The sequence below is a fragment of the Exophiala mesophila genome, assembly GCF_000836275.1.
Source record: "Exophiala mesophila strain CBS 40295 unplaced genomic scaffold supercont1.4, whole genome shotgun sequence".
Classification (NCBI taxonomy): domain Eukaryota; kingdom Fungi; phylum Ascomycota; class Eurotiomycetes; order Chaetothyriales; family Herpotrichiellaceae; genus Exophiala; species Exophiala mesophila.
The window spans coordinates 4,196,458-4,215,593 of record NW_015622507.1 but is presented as its reverse complement, the minus strand read 5'-3'; the positions used below and the strand labels follow the sequence as shown (position 1 = coordinate 4,215,593).

The window sequence follows — 19,136 nt, the reverse complement described above, 5'->3', positions numbered from 1 at the left end:
TACCGGCCCAACCTAGGGCAAGAAGGAACAAGGTGACACCAGATGAGTACAAAAAGATTCCCACGTAGTCCAGCTCCTTCATAATCTGAAGCTTTGTGCGATCCAAAAAGACACGGCGTGGCGGGTGGTAGAATATAATAGTACCAGTCATGGCAATGACACCACTTATAGCTCCAAGAACAAAGATCCAGCGCCAGGTGGCATTCTGTGTCAGTGCACGACCAGTGATTGGACCAAAGGTGCTGAAAAGCAGGAGATTCATCTCGGTAGTGGCCAGTCCAATAGATCGCCATTTGTTTGGCAGAAGCTCAGAAATTCCGGCATACAACCTTGACAAGCCATCAGTTCAGACATTCGTTGGCGTACTTCAGGGTTGCGAAGATTGTACTTACACAAACGTAGACCCTGTGCCAGCTCCAAGCAGGACCATGGCTGCAATGACTTGCCCGAGGCTCTGTGCAGACGCACCAACAGTATGACCGATCAAGAGAACGATTTGTCCTCCCAACAAAATTTGTTTGCGACCAAAGTAGTCGCTCAATTGGCCTGCGATAGCGAATGCGACGCTACCTGCCAGAGACCAACCTGCAGCAACCCAATTGACATTGTTGGTAGATCCCTGGAGTTGATTCGCGATGGTAACACCCACTGGCACAACGGTGTACAAACTGAAAGCGATGGAAGACTGGAAGGTCAGGCCAAGAAAGAAGACTGCTGCCCATGTCGAAGCGCTAACTTTGTCGCTTGAGTCGGCATCTGCTAATGCTGCCTGGTGAGGGTCGCCATGATCATCGCGAATGTGAGGGTCAAGGACTTCCTCGCCGACTGCGCCTTTCACGAGCGGCGATCCGTCTGCTCCGACTGTTTCGACATTTTCCTGTTCAATGTTCTCGGTCCCCATATCTGATGTTGGGTTCAGAGGAAGCACAAAAGATGAATTGGTAATTATGTGTTCGGAACCTTCTGTCTGTCGAACTGTTCACGAGGATACTCAGCCATCTCGATCCAGGGACAACAGGTACTTAAAGCAAGCTGGCGGACAAGTTGTTTGGTCTACGAAGACCGGCGAAGCGAAGCTGGTGGTGTTGATGACGGTCCGCCCTGAATGTCTACAGAGAACATTTGAAATCTGGGGCCCCCGGATGTCAGAACACCGACCTTGGAGACGCAGATTCTGCCATTCTTGGCATGTATTCCCAGGTCTGGTACCGAGGATGGGGAACTGGGGAGCTCAAAGGGCCCCTAGAGGCGGACCGTCATGTGGGCCGAAGGATGTGCGAAGTCTAGGCCTTCGGGCTTGGGATTTGTTACACAGACGCCTGGACATCATAATAACTGTACCCAATTGCGACTCGTGTTTCGTACAACGCTGGTCTCAAAGTGCACGGGTTTTGCACCGCACAAACCATGTACAAAGCGTGATGCCATCAGGTTCCATTCGTGCGCTTAGATACACTTCCTGACGATAGGCTTGCCTGTTTTGATTGTTGAACTTCTGACTATCAGTTGAATCGTGTTTAATTAGGCTCTTAAAAGTAATTATACATCATGATACTGGCGGCCTTTGAATACCATCCTTGGGACCTTATGAGTCCAGGAAACCTAACCCGTAAATCTGACCAAGCCAGGTACTGTGGTATTGGCCGAAGTCTGGAGAGCTAGCTTCAAATGCTGCCAAAAAATCGGTAGTAGTGGCATCATTGTTAAGTGGGGACAATCTACCTCCTTCGGAGGCATGCCTCTTCGCTGGACTCTCAGACCGGTGAACGATCATATCTTGAACTGTAATTGCAGGGTCAATCTGACCCGCGGTGTTTTCGTGGGAGTCTGACATGCTCTTCTCTCCAACATATGGTCGTCGAATAAACTCTGTCTCTGCCGTAGACTGCAAATCAAGGCCTTCAATGATTGATACTGCTGGGTCGGGGCTGCCAACATCGGGGTCTGAGCCAGCCAGACTATTCAGATAGTTTCGGAGATTCGCTTCCGAAAGAACCGAGTTAGATGTCCTCGAACGTCGTTGGTTACGATCGAGATCTTTCCACTATTTTGTCGATAGGTCATTAGCAAAAGATCAGAGGGACTATGTAAGGAATGCTGCGTGGAGTCGGTGTACAAGTCACTCCATGCCAGCGTAGAAAGGCAGAACGTACGAATGAATTGAAGACTGGCCAGTATGTACTCAGCTCCTGGATGACCGTCGCGCAGACAAGGCTGCCCTCATGATTTTGATTTGCTGATTTTGACCCTAGATGAACGCCAGCTGCGTTCAGGACTGAGCCAGCAACAAATGCACAATAGCCAACGAATGGGGGCAATTTAGTAAAGTCGGGTGTCGTTCTCAGATACTCCTTTGCCATTTTAGCAAAAGCAAAGGCATTAGATAGCGCGGTGGTGGCGGATAGCTTGGTGACTAGTGGGGAAAGGCCTTTACTTGCGGCTGAGCCAGACAACACAGGCACCACGGATGCGTGGAGAAATATCATGCAGACATAATAGATGGAATGTAAGTGAAAAGCACTCCGGCGTAGCCCTTCTCCGAGTAGCGTTTGTATTGAAGTACCATCGCCAAAGTCTGAAGGTACTGCGTCGTGTTGCTGTCGTACTCTTGTATCCAAGTCGAATAAAGTTGCCAAATACATCGAAGTCGAAACCTCTTCATTGAGTCGGACGAATTCTTTGACATTCTTCCTGGGGGGATGTTTCAGTGCTGAAAGCAGGCAAATTAGATAGGAGGAATCAGCCAGATCTCTTACCATAGGCTTAAAAGTTTGATCGCGTGCGAGGCACAAGGATGAGAGGAGGTGTCACTCCAAAACTCCCAATTTGTGTCAAATTGATCTTCAGATGGCCTATTTAGCCATATTGGTGGCTGCATGATAGCTTGTCCACAGCTCAATTTAACTGATTCGAACGTGATAAGATCCTGCGAAGCTGCCTCACAGGTATCGCAGTGAAGGTTCATGTCGATCACACAACTCTTGATGAGGCACGCAAGCCTTATACGATCTGACATTCGTTGTGGGATAATCACTGGTCGGTCATCGGCGAGTGCCTCTTGCTCTGATTGATTCTGGAGAATGTGACCGAAGTTGTGTGCGAGTGCTAGTAGTGTTAGAATCAATTGTCTTGTAGCGGAACGCTTCGACTTACTGGCGTGGCGAACCGACTTCTGAATTTCGCCCACCGCGAACCAATAGAGACTGAGGATGTCGTGAGAACATATCTCACACTGTGAAGGTTTATCTCCTCCAGCTGCAACAATCTCAGAGGCCCATTCTGCCCATGATCTTCCAGATTCACCCATGGAGGAGAAACCAGACAGATCGTTCTCTCGTGCCAACGACTCGGCTGGAGGTTCAGAGAAAAACCTTGGTTCAGGTCAGTATGGAGTCGCCAAGAATATCGAAAAGTGTCGTTCGACTTACAGGGATGCAAATGCGAATATGCTCAGTGCCGTATGTTTTGGCAAGACTCCACTTCGATAAGATCGCGTCACAGAGTCAGGATCGTAGAGCAACCGTGCGTCGAAAAACCGTGTGAAGTATACTTCGATTAACAGAATTCCGATTTCCTGAGAAGGCATTTTGCGATTTGGGGGAGCTTCTATGGAAAGAGGGAGTCTCGATAGATCAAGGGCGCTATCCTGCTCTGTATCGATGGGTCTGTCTAGGTCCTCCAACTGAGGCCTCTCGCCGAAAATGTCGAATTGCTCGGGGATTTCGATCTGCGTAACCGGCGCTATGGAGGGGAAATCCATGCCTGGTGCGTGGAGAGATACGGTACCATCCTGAATTGCACGTCGCTGACCCGCCGCCGCGGGTGTAGGGTGACTTCCGCGAAGAGAGGCTAACAGCCGGCGATTGGGAGGTTCTGGATACTGACAATGTCTGTACTGATGCACGCAACGGGCACACGCTGGAGACTCTCTGGAACATCGTATCTGTATTCACAACAGCAGTCAGCGGATCTCTGAACTCCATACCAACTTTAGGCTTCCACGTTCGCGACATGAACCCCATTTCTCTGTTTTGACTCACTTTCCGGGCCCGACATCTCGTACAGGCAGTTGAAGACAACATGAAGTAAGTTTCACATGGGTGGAAGTCAAGTATAATTCTAGTCAAGGGAGTATTTTCGATCAGTCTCTAACCATCTCCACGAACATAATTGAGCGACAGGATCAAGTCTCATTGGAAGCAGGATTTGATATCGACGAGGGTCTTGGCGGCTGCGGGGGAAGCGGTTCACTAAGGTATCATCTTGTACAAGAGAGGTCCGTGATGTTCGACACGAGCGGGCAATAATGGACGCCACCGCCAGTAACAGCCACTATGAGTGGACATCTCACGCGACACCAAAGATTCTTGGCTTCAGTGGTATGGTCTACGAGTACATATCTCATGAGGCTGGAGGGTATACCAATTTGACCGAGCCTTGAGCTTATGTTTGCACGACACCCACCAAGATGCAAACTTGTTCTACAGGTGATGATGGCCCGTGAAGAACCCCAAAGCCTTCCCTTCAGCGACTACTCCAGAGATGACCTCTCCGCATTGTCGAATTTCCATTGGTCCGCCCTCCTAGAGGCCCGAGATGTCTCTGCCACTGTACGACACAAAAGGCTTGGGTGCGGCCCGGGTCACGTGAGCCACGGTACGAAGTGCGATCCCATTCCATCCTCTGCCGTTGGCGGCGATTACTATATGCTGTAATACTCTCATTGATGATAATACGAATAGTTGACCAAGTTCTGCAGCTCAGATTTACTATGAGCAGCTGGCCATCAATATGGTTCACAAATCCAAATTCAAGATTCAGCTACCTGAGACAGACCTGCTCAGCTACCTATTTGGAACCTCAACCTCAACTCGACAAGGGAAAGAAATTCCCGATCAACCAATATGGCTTGATGCAGGTAATCCTTCTCGTTCGATATCAAAGCGAGATGCCTTGGCATACATTGAACGGTTTGCCCTGGGTCTGGAACGATTGGGTATTCGTCAAGGGGATGTAGTGTTGATGTTCACACCAAACCATATCTTCGTTCCCATCGCATACCTTGGCACCATTGCCCATGGGGCTACCTTTACAGGTGCTGGCACGACAGCAACAGTCTCTGGTTAGTCATCTCATCGCATGGTCGTTTATGTTCTGACAACGGAGTGTTCAAGACCTCGCATATCAAATCTCCCATACCGAAGCCAAGCTGGTTCTATATCATCCGGAGTATTCATCCGTTGCAAAAGCAGCAGCAAAATCTGCAGGACTGCCTGAAAGTTCTCTTTACTGGTTCTCAGACTCAAACAATGTCTCGAATGAGCCTCAAGGCTGGCAATCTATCCTTGTGCCTACAGACGAAGCATCCAAACATCCGCTTCGTTCTTTTGACCATTCCAAGGTGCACAAGCAACCAGCGGTGATAAACTTTTCTTCTGGGTAAGTATGATCTCTTCTGAGCGGTTAAAGCGGCCATAGTAATTAGAGAGCAGCACAACGGGACGACCGAAAGGGGTATGCGTCTCTCAGGCTAATCTTATAGCCAACGTCGAACAAGGAATCTTCATCAACAGTCGAGGACAAGGTGCAAGTTACATTGGGAAAGAGCCGCAGCGGTGGCTTGGCTTCCTCCCTTTATATCATGCGTATGGGCAACTTTTCAGCATCGTCATGGCTTGCAAACTCGGTGTTCCGGTGTTTATAATGAGTCATTTCCACCTCAAAACTTTCCTCCAGTGTATACAGGACCACAAAATTACACATCTCCAGACGGCACCACCTCTACTAGTCATGCTCAGCAAGCGGCCCGAGGTAGCTTCATATGATCTAAGCAGTCTCAAGGATATTATCTGTGGCGCCGCGCCACTGTCACGCGAGCTCCAGAATGAAATCTCCACCCGGTTCAATGTCCTCATCAGACAGACATGGGGTGGTACAGAACTGACATGTTCAGCAACCACAACACCTGGGTCAATGAGCGATGATAGTGGTAGCACTGGCGTTCTTCTCCCAAATATGGAGTGCAAAATCATCGGCGATGATGGTAATGAAGTTGGGGTAGGCGAACGGGGCGAAGCCTACCTGAAAGGGCCAAACGTTTGCCTTGGCTATCTCAAAAACGAAGAGGCAACAAACAACGCTATCATCGATGGATTCTACAGAACTGGCGATGTTGTAGTCTGTGACGATCGAGGGATGTTCTACGTTGTCGACCGAATGAAAGAAATCCTCAAAGTCAATGGCTTTCAAGTTGCTCCTGCAGAATTGGAAGCCCTACTCCTTGATCATGAGGCAATTGCAGATGCTGGAGTTATTGGAGTACCTCGGTGAGACGCCCAAAAATCATCAGAATTTGGTCTTTGCTAACATTTGTAAGATCTGAGGGTGAGGTACCACTGGCATATGTAGTGCTAAAGTCTCCGTTCGTTGGCCGTCTCAGCAACACTGACATCCAGCACTGGCTCTCCAGCCGTGTGGCCAAGTACAAGCGACTTGAGGGCGGCGTAATTTTCATCGACCGTATACCCAAAAGTCCTACGGGGAAAATTCAGCGAAAAGAGCTTAGAGAAATGTATCGTATCCAGGCAGTTGCAAGTGGCCCGCGTCTATGAGGATGGGGAATGGAAGTGGCCACAATGAGGTCGTGTTTCGCAATATCTAAGACATAGTAGATCATCTATAATTCAAATCCAGATCGCTAAAGTGGTAGTGCAATATGATATATGCGAAATGTCATACACAATGTTTCGCCAAATTGGGTGAACCTACATTTTGTTGACAATTGTCAAGTTCATTGAACGAATGGGGTCGATTTAGCCACGAAGAGATGGAGGCTTCAGAGCAGTTCATATCTTCTCTTCATCGAGGCTGACACTTGTCATTGTGCTACAGAAACATATGTCTAACTCGTTGTTGGGATTTCTAAAGCTTGGAGGTATTGTGAATCCCGGGCAGCAAAGCAGGTTTCACCGTTCCTGTAACACCTCCGAAGCCACCGCGTTGCCCGTTCGCTGTAGTAAACCACCCTTCGAATTGAAGTTTGTCACCATCCTCTAACCATTCAATCTTAGAACCCCCAACGGTGGGAAGTGCATGTCCTGTGGCATTGATCTCCGCCAGGCATCCGAATGTCGACCAAGACCCTTTCGGGTCACTTCCAGACGCTCTCAGATCCTAAGGACATTAGACTTAATCAAAGTTCTCTCCAATTTGTGTCGTGAGTGAGTGATGGCTTACCGGTGATGACAGGGTGCCAGTGCCTAATATGTCCCCAGTGTGCAGACCGCAGCCAGAAGACGACTGGTAGGCCGCCATTTGAAATGGGCTCCAATGTGCATCAGCTAAATTGCTGCGCACTATTTCCACTTCTTCTCCATTCCCTAATACAATTATCAGTGATGCTGTTCGACGCAGCTTTACGTCATCATTCACCTACTGGTTATCTTGGCTGATAGCGAGATGTCGTAGAGGCCATGGTTTCGTTCATCACAATCCAATAGCGGTGTGGCGCCGACTGGCATTGATGCTGGGAGAGAGCAGCGGCTGTGCGACAAGGCATCCAGTGTAACAATCCAAGGAGAAATGCTGGTTCGGAAGCTCTTTGAGTGGAACGGGCCAAATGGTGTCATTTCATGCTTCTGAATATCGCGCGAAGACCAATCGTTGAGCAGCACATATCCGAAGATGTGCTCAGGTGCCTCTTTCGCGCTTATTCGCTTCCCATCTGCAACCGGAGTAGAGATTATGGCGGCCATCTCAACCTCAAAGTCGAGTTTTCGAGATGCTTGGAAACTTGTCGGCGCATCGGGCGTTGTTCGGAAAATCCCACATGGTCGAGCAAAATCGGTACCAGAGACCGCAATTGATGAGATTCTGCCGTTGTAGCCCATGGGATACTCATAGAATGCTGCTGGGACTGGAATCTCAAACGGTCGCAGTGCCTATACGAAAGCCTTGTTAACAATTTTTTCTTTGATGGCGCATCCGAGACTTACGTTCTCCGCATGTACCAGTGAGCTAAAGAAGTCGGTGTAATCAGTAACAGAAACTGGCATATGCACCTTCACCTGATCGATGGGCACAAAGACGGAGGAGTTGAGTGAGCCATCTTGGAACAGTGGGGAGTCCTTGTTCTCGAGATGGGCGATAATGGTGTTTCTCACTAGACGGCGGCCTTGTATAGGTAATGCAGCAAATTTGTTCAACGTTGGCTATGAGAGTTTATTAGTTCAATAAGCTGGATCCCTGTATTCTTCAATCAATTCTACCTGGAGGAAAATGTCCGCTGGAAGTTGTGCAGCTTCGAAGATTCCATACTTCAGGAGTGCATCAAGTACAACAACGTATTCTCCAACAACTGTTGCAGCCTTCTTCTATATCGATAGAATTATTAGCTTTGAATGCTCCAGCATATCAATCATGCAGACTTACAACTCCGTGTCTGCCCTCGCTAATGATACCGAATGGAATGTTGTGAATTCCAAACGGAGAGTCCTGCGCGACTTGGAGAGGATAGCTTGGTCCCATGTTTTCTTTGCGTCTCAAATCAGATTGTAATTCAATGCGATCAACTGATTCGATATGCTTTCATAACTGCATAGTAGAGGTATAGATTGTTGTTTTGTACGAAGATGGTTGTACGGCGTATAGAATGGACTGAGGCGGCCCGTCCGTGTGGGTGCACAAGCGCTCCGAGGGCAGACGAACAACCAGATGATCACGCCGCTGCCTACCTCGGCGTACACGGTCATGGTTGTTGATCCGGAGTTGCACAAGTCAGAAACATTGAAAACCACTTTGCAGCCATTCGACATGCCACTATGGTTGAGGCACACCTGAAGTCCAAAGATCAGTAACATGTCTTACAAGGAAACTTCCCCTCTGCCCCAGGCCAAGACCGACGATGCATTCGTCAAGATCACCCCTTTTGAGACGGCATGGATGGAAATTCCAGCTTCCATGACCATCGACGGCCTCACGGGTAGCATGAGAATAACTTCATGGAGATTCTACATCACTCATCCAACGACAGGGACCAAGCTGTGGTTTGATCTGGGAATTTCGCATGTGCGCGTTGATCTATTGACTTGAAAGATGCAAAGTACTTAATTTGCTGACTGGTTGGCAGGATCTGTCTATGTATCCTCCTCGTATTCAAAGAGTTCAGCACAAAGTCTTCAAAACGGTCCCAGGTTCCAATTCTCCAGCCGATGATGTCAAGTCTGTTGGAGACGACCCTAACGATGTGAAGCATATCATTGTCAGGTTCGATGTTTCAATCTTCCCTTCAACTTGCATTACTAAATCTTACGCGTTAGTCACGGTCACTGGGACCATATTTTCCCAGCGAAGGATTATCACCCGAATGCGACGCTGCTGTGCGGATCAGGAAGCTTCAAATACGCGGCCGAGTCATGGCCTAAAGCACCAGATAGCACCTTTGACGGTCGAGTTTGGGATCCTGAGAATTCCGACTTGCCAATTAAAGAGCTTCCGTCACCCCAAGACGCTCCTGAAATGTGGACGAAGATCGGGCCGTATAAGAATGGCTACGACTTCTTTGGAGACGGAAGCTTTTGGATAGTCGACGCTCCAGGTCATTGCCTGGGGAATATAGCTGCTTTGGCCAGATTTAAGAACCGCCATGGAGAGACCAAGTGGGCCTTCCTCGGTGGAGATTGTTTTCACTGTCATCATTTCGCACATCACCCAGAGGCACCGTTTGGGAAAGGCGTCTCGGTCGTTCCCACGAACACGTTCCATGAAGACATGGACGGGGCACGTGAGATCATCCGTCAGACAGCAGATCTAAAAAAGGGTGAGGGGGTAAACGGACTCATTTGGATTGCGCATACAGATTCTCTCGAGGGAATGTGGGATCTTTAGTCTTGCAGTAATAGAAGATGAATCTGAACCAGCGGGCCTAAGAAGTCTCAGAGGGTTAGATTTCGACATCCTAAACAATGGGCTTTGCTCATAAACAAAGCTATTTAGATCTGGCAGGCTGTGGGGCTGCTACTCCTGTTTGAGTAACTTGTGCAGGTATTCGATCTTAAGATAAGATTTCTTGAGATTATTACTATTCAGTGACTCATGAGTGAAAATGACCCTTGTCTTTGGGCTAAGTTGGTGGGCCTTGAACACTAATACCGTAAATCCACCAGATTATAGGACGGTTCCTGTCGTCTGGGCTCCCTTGTCCTTTTCCAACTTCTTGACGTTGATGTTCTTCCAGATGTAGATCGAAGCCAGACATAGGGGTACAAAGCAAGCTCCAGCAATGACCATCTTTCGTTGAACATCCGCATAAGCACCAACAATGGCCTCACGCTCTGGTGAGCCATCGGGATATGACATTTGCAGGACCATATCGCCAAAGATGGCTGAGCTCAGACTTTTGCTCTCTTCTGGTAGTCTGCTGAGGAGCTGTGGAGGTAGGATGTTATTCCACATGGCGCCCGCAATAGCAAAGCCAATGGCGGCACCGATCGAGCCGAACAGGCCCCAGATTGCAATCACGACGGCAACCTCTTGATGGGTGACTGGCGCCATGACACCAAGTTGAGCGCAAGTGGCAAAGATACCTGTTCCAAGGCCGTTGAGGATTTGGGTCATGACGAGAATTCCGACATGGGTATCTGGCTGTCGGAAGGGAATCAAGAGAGCTGTCCCTAGGAGCACACAGGGAATTCCAGCGTAAGCAGTCCACTTGAAGTCACCAGTCCAGCTAATGATTCTATTTTGTTGTTAGTTTTGGGGAACTCAGGGGTAGATTGGCGTGACTTACAGGCCGACAAATGGGCTGATGATTGATGATGTCAAAGAAAAGGAGTTGAGAACGTAGCCGGCAGTCGTAATGTCGAGTCTGTGGACAACTTGAAGGTATGAGCCGAAATATGCGTTCCAGATGCTGTTGTGATTGTTAGTGAGATTGAAGTTGCATAAACAATGTCCATTGTACTTACAAGATGGAGATGAACATAACACCATAGAGAAGGCAAGAACCAATGATGGTGCGTTCTTTCAAGTACTCCCATGGAAGGAACTGCACGGGGGCATACTTTTCCCAGAAGTAGAATGCTGGGATGCAGAGAACACCCAATACTTCCATGGCAATGATGTAGCCACTGGCCCATCCGTTGGGAGCGTATGTGGCGATGCTGAAGGGAAGCAAGATCAAGGAGAAGGCGGCAGTGACGAGAATTATGCCAACCACTTTGAAGGAATTAGCACACTACTCAAGAGAACTGGTTCAGGAAAAGGCTTACCGTCAAATTCGATGAAATAATGGCGGACTGACTGCCACCATGTTCGATTCGAAACAGGCTTCTCCAGAGCTCCCGTTCTGTAGGCCTTGCGTTGCATGTAGAGCATGATAGTCACCACAGGGATGCAAACTCCGAAGGTAATAATAGCAAAGGCTCCAAAGGCCCATCGGAAGTTCACGTTGTTGTAGAACAAAGAGGCAATCCGTGGGCCAGCGAAAGTACTGCAAATTGTTGGGGTTCCGTTGATGGTGAACATGATCATTCGATTCTTGAGAGTTGTCATATCGGCAAGCATGATGTCGATGACATACATCATTCCAAGGTGGCCAACCCAATATAGAGTATTTCCAGCGACGTACGCCTCCATATTTTTGCAAGTCGCCTTCATGATCATACCAATGATGACGATCGCAACCATACAGATGAAGCCTTCAATACGACCCCAGATATCGATGATTTTGGCAAGGGTAAGGCGGGAAGAGCCTCCAAGAATAGTTGATACGACGCTGACGCTAGCGAGAAGACCATGTCTCGAGAACGATGAAGTAATGTAAGGATTGAGAGCACCTTGAACTGAAGTCAAGAGAAGATCGACAAACGACACAAGATAGAGCCTGTTACAGTAAGTCAGCGAGGTTCAAGTCCAGGCCCAATTATTCCGCGAGACACGAACAACGTACAATGCAAACATGGTCCATAGGGTTTGCTTAGACCATACTGTTGTGATGGCTCTGACACGCTTAACACCACCTTGAAAGTTGGCCGAGTCTGCGTCTGAATCATTTTTTTGATCGACAGAAGAAACCTCATTCACAGAAGAATTGGCTGTTTTCTCCACATCGTCGGTGTTGGCCGCGGGTTTCTTCTCGGTGATACGCTCAATCAAATTGGGCGCAAGGGAAGTCATGGTTGCTACCGTGAAGGCTGTATGGCCAAACTTGTGAGCAAGGAAATAATTGTCTGTGATTGTTGTATAGTATCCAATACTGTCCCCAATCGGGGATTCCTCAATGGCCTATTATACTCCATGTTCGCATACCGAGTATGGGCATTTTTTCTCGCATATGGGTCACTGTTATGCTATCTGATAGTCTGATAAGATGAGATTATCGTACAGACCCTGTGAGGTTTCATCGCTAAGTGCTTGGGGAAATGCAACATACAATATGGTTGGATGATGAAGCCGCAGTGGAGAACGATTTTCGGTCCCTGAACTCTTTTGATCATGGATCTCCGTTGCTTGGCAGAGGGTTCCAAGATCGAAGTTGACCTCTGATGATCAAGATAATTGCCCTCCTGACTGTCGAACAAATCTAGAACGGCTTGTCACTGGTATTGTAGGCGTGACAATTGTGTCCACAGTGTGATATTCTCAGACCAAGTCGCTCCTCTTCTCAAGGACTAAGCTGCAAATGTTCTAGCGACGAAGATCTTCAAATCTATACCCTGCCATGTGTGAGAATGCCATGCCTCCGACATCGCAGCAGAGTCTAGGTTGGCCATTCGACAATCGTTTCATGATTGGTGAGGCCTTTCTTTGGTCCTATGTCGCTCTCAGTCTCTATTGAGCCTCTATATCGGCAACGATGCATGTACAAAATTACCTTCTAGTGGCTCGGGCCCTATGGGTCGGGAACGACAGTGAATAGTTCCCGAATTCTTCTCCACTCTAGAATAGAATTTTCTTTTTCACACATTGTAGCGCCGGTGATTGGGGGCGCCATTTCCAATGCGTTTATAAGAGTGGATCCCTGCCGTTGCCATCTCTCTACTCCGTATGTTGAACGGGGCATTGTACAAGAATGGAAGGATCTTGGAAGCCATGCAGAATAAGCGAATCTTGGCTTGCTCCGGCTACTCTCGTTAGCCATGTGTACTTTCTGTGTGCAAGGATGTCAGGAGAGAAGCTAGAGGGTGGGCTCTCGGTGGCGACATCCACATGGCAATCCTGGCGAGAGGTGACTTTGTACGAGCCCGAGACGAATCTAGACTTTGGTGAACAGGTGCAACATGTTCGCGTTGCTGAACTGGCCGACCCTCCTGATTGGTGGTCATTATGTAGCTCGACATAGTCATGGGAGGCTGTGATATAGTCTTGTTGCAAAGTTGTTCGCCGTCGAAGAGAGCCTGAAGATTTTCGAAGGCTGAAGTGATGCCATGAACATGCTATGCTGGCTTATCGGACAAGTGCCATCGACTTGTGCTGGACTTTGGTTTGGGTTACAGCTTCGGAAATGCTTTATGGCTGAATCCGTTGATATTCGCCCTGATAACACTGAGTTCAACTTCGCCTTGCAGTAGATCTAGAGGATTTTGACCTGCGTCACGCCCTCTTTGCCTCCGAATCTGAACGGTGAGAGATCCTGGACAATCGCAAAGGATAAGTTGAGGGACATCATGGGTGTATAGTCTCGTCTCGTCTCCAAATACTGTTAGTCGCTTGCTGTTGTATCGTATAATACATCTGTGCGGATGACGTATTTTGCGGACGGCTGTGATGTTTGATGAACTCCCGTACCTTCGTGAAGAAGACTGCCCTCGGTTTCGCCGTGAGGAAACATAGCCACGCTGCCTTGTAAGGGCTTGACGGGATACGCATTTAAGGTTCCCTCCTGCGAGCTAGGAAGGAAAAATGTTGTCTCGCCAGCCTCGAATTCATCATTGAGATAAATCAGGAATGTGAAAAGTGACGTTTGCCGTTGTTCGGGCGGCGAAGCGTCATACACGTATTTGTCGTTGGCATCGACGGAGGAAGGGGGCCATGCCCCATCAATATGAGCCCGATACTCGGCACCAGGCACGTATCGATAGACTCTAAAACGTCTGTTCAAGCCACGAACCTTTTTGCCATTGACTCTTTCCGGGACAAACCTTTCGACCCTATCCCACAAACGAGCACAAAAGCTAGTGTCTACCACCCAGTAAAAATTGTGCGCTAGGATACTGATTTCTTCCCCAGGGGCGCGTATTGGCGCGTCGGGGGTGAACCCAACCAGTTCTGCCGCAGCGATAATCTTGGTGCATTCTTCGGGGGTCAATGCGTCTTTGAGGAGATGAAGATTGGGCACAACTGGGTGCCTGTGATGGGTCGTATTGGGTCCATTCATCGCGAGTGGAATTGCGTCAGGCGAGGACGTGTAAAGTATGGCTGGATGGTGGTTAGGCGGTTTTCGATTGATTCCAGGAGTGGTCTCAATAGCACGAAATTGAGATTTTATGGCCTCCGGGGACGGCGGGAAGATTGTGCGGTCCAGAACTCGAGAGTAGGTTGGCATTCTCGTAGCCATGTCTCGAAGATCCCACGCCTTCTGAGGAGCCAGAGGTTGACCAGAAATGCTCAAGGATGATGCGGTGTGGTCGACGGGCCCAACGACTCTGAGGATAGCATCAAGGACCTTCAGAGATTCAGTTTCTCTTGAAGTACGCTTGGAACCGATGTCACTGAGTTGCTCCGCCAGCCCGCTGACGACATCCAAATCTCGAACCCATCGACACAAGGCTCCTAATTTGGGCGACTGTCCACGAATCCGCATTTCTGCCAGCAAAACTCTTGCTTCGACATGATTTTCGTCCGCAAGGGCGCCACTGATCCGGGAAGTCAGATTCGAATCGACTGGAATGGGTTAGAAAGGCATCTTGTGTCCGCACGATGATGGCGCCCACCTGAAGCAATAGCCCCCGTCGTGCAGGCATGTCGGAAATGGAATACAGCAGTGCGTAAATCCTTGCAAGCTTTTGACTTGATGACACTAGGATTTTCTGCTAGAACCTCGAGGGCATCAATACAGATATCGATGTCATCCTGGGTAAGTTTCACATCCTGCAAGGTTTTTGGCTCGGTGGTCTCTGCAGTCAGTGTAGATGGCAACAATTTGATCTTTTTGACGTTGTTATGAATCTGTTCATCTCGAAGTGACCTCTTTACCTTGGTCTTGGCCATTCCGGACACATCTATGAATACTGTTGGGTCGAGAAGGTGATGGATGTCTAATGGAAAAGTACGATTGAAGTGTCACTGGTGGAGATTTTGGAATTTGACGCAACAAGCGCCAAGCCATCCACGTGATGAGACTAGATCTAATTGAGTCTAGCGCACTTGGCAACATATGTCCTCCTTGCTTTCTCCTGATTCGCGAGGACTTGCACTTCTTTATGGGCTATACTCTTCTGATACTCAGTAGCACACGACTCGAGCAACATCATCTCCATAAGTGAAGAAACACCTATCTCGAGGCACTCTTTAATTGAGGAAGCTGGTCACGGAGGTCACTAGTATTTCTACCCAATCATGTCCAATCTAGGCTCTTCAAATCTTTCTTTTGCAGATGTAATATAAATGCATGACCCGATAGTGGACAGATCAGAGTGCTGACGACAGGCTGCTCCAGATAGCGGTCACTTACACTGCAAGCCAGTTTCATGGTATATATCGCGGCAAGAAACAACACGAGGAAGACTTTGATGCAGTCCTGTCTCGAGCAACGTCAGTGGGCTGTAAGAAGATCCTGCTGACCACGATGACTCTTGAGGGTGCCCAGCAGAATCTAGAAATTTGCAAAGCCTACCCTGGACAGTGTTACATGACCTTAGGCGTACATCCATATCATGCATCCGAACTCTATGCTGAGCCTGACGCCTGGTCTACCTTGGTGAGCCTTGCTAAGACTCTTCCAACAAGAGACGGGAGTTGTGTTGTCGCTTTTGGTGAAATTGGCCTTGATTACTTCTACTTGAACAAAGCCAGCAAAGAAGATCAGCAAAGAGCTTTCAAGGAACAGTTAGAGCTGGCCACTACTCTCGATCTACCGCTGTTCCTCCACATTCGCGACTCTCACCAGGACTTTGTTGAGATCATCAAACCCTTTCTTCCACGTTTACCACGAAGAGGTGTAGTCCACTCGTTTACCGGCAATACGGACCAGATGCAGGAACTATTGGACCTCGGCTTCGATATCAGCGTATGTGGTATGGGTTTCACGACTGGAGAGCAACTAGAGATGGTCAAAGAGATACCACTGGATCGACTGCATCTAGAAACCGATGCTCCCTGGTGCGAAATCCCTTCCACGCCACAGATTAATGGACTCCTCCAAAGTGCTCCATCGCTACCTCCAAGTCAGAAACCTAAGAATTACGTTTCGGGTCATATGGTACAAGGTCGAAACGAGAGTTGTACTATCGATCGAGTTGCCCTCGTCGTTGCAGGTATCAAGGACCTTGCGCTGGATACAATCGCCAATGCTGCGTGGCAGAACAGTTTGCGAATGTTCAAACTACACGATACAATCGAAAATTGATCAACAGGCTAGTCATGGTCACATACTTGTATGCCGACCGAATCTCCTGTTCATCCAAATCCTCCTTATAGGTTTCAAGCCTTGTTAGCTTCCTTTTCAAGGTCAACCTTGGGTTGTTCATGGACTTCCTCGCCGAGCTCACTATCCTTGCTCCCGGTTGTAGCAAGGGAGTAGTCCACGACATCATCCCCAAAGGCGGCAGCAATCTCTTCGAGAGGCTTGTGTCTCGTCTATAAGGGAACAAGATGTTAGTTAAGTCAGCAGCACACTGGAAATGGTTGGACAGCGTACCTCGGGAAATACCAGAGCAAAGAACACAGCTCCAATAAGTGTCATGCACAGGAAGACAAGATAGTATTTCCAGCCGATTGCCGCAAAGGCATCGGAAGCGGCGCAGAGCAGGATCAAAGAAGAGACGAAGAGACCTGCAACCGAGATGGCGCAGCCACGAGCTCTCAAGTGAGTCGGCCAAATTTCAGAAGCATACACATATGTGGACGCATCGAGAGCAGAGGCATAACTAGTGGTGTGGTTAGTTGACTTTGTGCTTGAGACCATGTCGTTCATGCTAGGACAGGACTTACAAGCCGATATGCAGGAACAAGAAGAATACTGCAGCACTGTTACCGCCGTGATTGCCACTATCTTGATAAAGTGCAAGCATGATGATCTCGAGCAGAAGTGCGATAGCACAACCAATCATTCCAATGGCTGTTGACACCACGAATTAGTGACTGCATCATAGTCAAAATATTGGAGGCTAAGGCAACTTACTCATCAGCCACTTTCGTCCGACCCTGTCCAGAAGGAGAGCATTGATAAAATTGCCAATAATACCCCAGGTAATCCACCCGGCTTGAATGATGAGGGAATCAGCAGTACTAAATCCAAGGTTGCTGTACAGCAAAGGTCCATAGTCTGAGAAGACGTTACATATCAGCTACAACGGTTCGAACTCAGGCATACTGGTTATACTCACTGTTAATGACCTGTGTGCCAGTGCACTGGGCAAAGAACATGCACCCGAACCCAACAATAAAACGTTTGCGATAGGACGGAATAGTGAAAATAGATCCCCATGATGAAGGGAGTGACTTCTCATAGGTGATTTGCTTGCTGATCTGGGCGTATTCTCGCTGAGCGAACTCGCCGTTGGGATCTGAGGCATCGGCGTGGATTTTTCGAAGAATGGCAAGACATTCCTCTCCTCGATCTCTCTCCATCACTGTGTAGAGTCTGTTAGTATAGATAGACTAGCAAAGTTCAAGTGCAGGCTTACACCAACGAGGCGACTCTGGCATCCAAATGATAGCACACGCGAGCAGAAACGGCGGTACAATCTGTAGGGCCAAAGGTGGTCGGAACTGAGCACCACCGGCATTGACGAAGAAAAATCCGACGCCAACCCAGCTGGCGGTGCTGTAGCCGACAAGAATGAAGACACCTGTTTACTTGCCATCAGATTGAAGGTTCTCTGCAGTCAAATGAACGCTTGCGTTGACAACTAACCGTGAAGTCCGACCAAGAAGCCTCGAGTTCTGGGTGGGGCGACCTCGCTCTGCCAAAGCGGCACAAGGGTGACGAGTGCACCTATAGGGGATTGAGGTCAGAAACTGAATCGAAACTGGATAGAAGTGTGCAGATATGCGGCTTACCAATGCCCAAACCTGTGATGAAGCGGGCGGCCATGAACATTCCAACATGGACTGAACCAGCTTGAAGAGCACCGCCCACGACTGTGATGGCCGAGGCGGAAAAGATGGCCCATCTACGACCCAAACGATCGCCAGTCAAACCGACATAAATCGTTCCCAGCAATCCACCAGCTTGATATAGGCCATTGATGGCACCAATCAGTTGAACCGAGTTCTCATAGACATCCAATTTCATTGCAGTGATGAAGCTGGGCTGACCCAAGGTCGTTGCAATAATGCATGATGAGTAACCGTAAGAGATACTACCTAAGGTAGCAAGGAGAATGATCTGTGTAAGCAATCCTCGGTTAGAATTTGTATTTGACAATACAACCAGTGTTTGGAACCACGAACCAAGACATTGAACTTGCTGCGATGCTCCTTAACGGGAGCGTCGGTCGCCATATTGAGTAAAGGACCCTACTGCGGCGTCTCAATTCGTGTGTAGTATTCAGCTACTGCGGTGTCTCAATTCGTGAGTAGTATTCAGCTTGGATGTCAGTTGTCCAAACTCCCAGTTCACAGGGGTGTCGCTTCAAACATATACAGACAACTGATCAAATACAAGCGGACGGTTCTGGACACTTGTTATCGTGAGTCTATAGCCGGGATGGCATTATCCATGCCCCAAGATACACCCAAGTCGATAAGGCTCATAAACACTGGTAACAGATGAGATGGCACATGAGGAGTTGATACGATATTTACACAATATCAGATGTAGTCTCACTGGCTCCACGGGCTAGATCAGCCTTTTCCAACATCTTGTTCACCACCTAATTTGCCGATTGCGGACTAGAGCATTAGCGCGCTCCCCAATCGCCTGATGTTAAACATTTAATGGGGTCAGGGCAGATAGGTTAATGCTCATCCGGATC

General features: G+C 48.5%; 3 protein-coding genes across 3 annotated transcripts; 1 reads left to right on the top strand and 2 right to left on the bottom strand.

Moving 5' to 3' along the window:
• Nucleotides 1-4,746: 4,746 nt before the first annotated feature.
• PV10_06569 (uncharacterized protein) lies at nucleotides 4,747-6,690 on the top strand. The gene is made up of 4 exons (XM_016371384.1): nucleotides 4,747-5,122; nucleotides 5,175-5,439; nucleotides 5,493-6,326; nucleotides 6,377-6,690. Exons 1-4 carry the CDS (start codon nucleotides 4,792-4,794, stop codon nucleotides 6,609-6,611), a joined length of 1,665 nt encoding a protein of 554 aa, XP_016223677.1. The 5' UTR covers nucleotides 4,747-4,791; the 3' UTR covers nucleotides 6,612-6,690.
• A 3,395-nt stretch (nucleotides 6,691-10,085) lies between these two features.
• On the bottom strand, nucleotides 10,086-12,174 carry PV10_06568 (uncharacterized protein; the record flags this gene model as incomplete). The annotated part of the gene is made up of 5 exons (XM_016371383.1): nucleotides 10,086-10,735; nucleotides 10,787-10,909; nucleotides 10,965-11,214; nucleotides 11,268-11,881; nucleotides 11,948-12,174. 5 exons carry the CDS (start codon nucleotides 12,172-12,174, stop codon nucleotides 10,165-10,167), a joined length of 1,785 nt encoding a protein of 594 aa, XP_016223676.1. The 3' UTR covers nucleotides 10,086-10,164.
• A 1,525-nt stretch (nucleotides 12,175-13,699) lies between these two features.
• On the bottom strand, nucleotides 13,700-14,800 carry PV10_06567 (uncharacterized protein; the record flags this gene model as incomplete). The annotated part of the gene is made up of 1 exon (XM_016371382.1): nucleotides 13,700-14,800. One exon carries the CDS (start codon nucleotides 14,798-14,800, stop codon nucleotides 13,700-13,702), a length of 1,101 nt encoding a protein of 366 aa, XP_016223675.1.
• Between the last annotated feature and the right edge of the window lie 4,336 nt (nucleotides 14,801-19,136).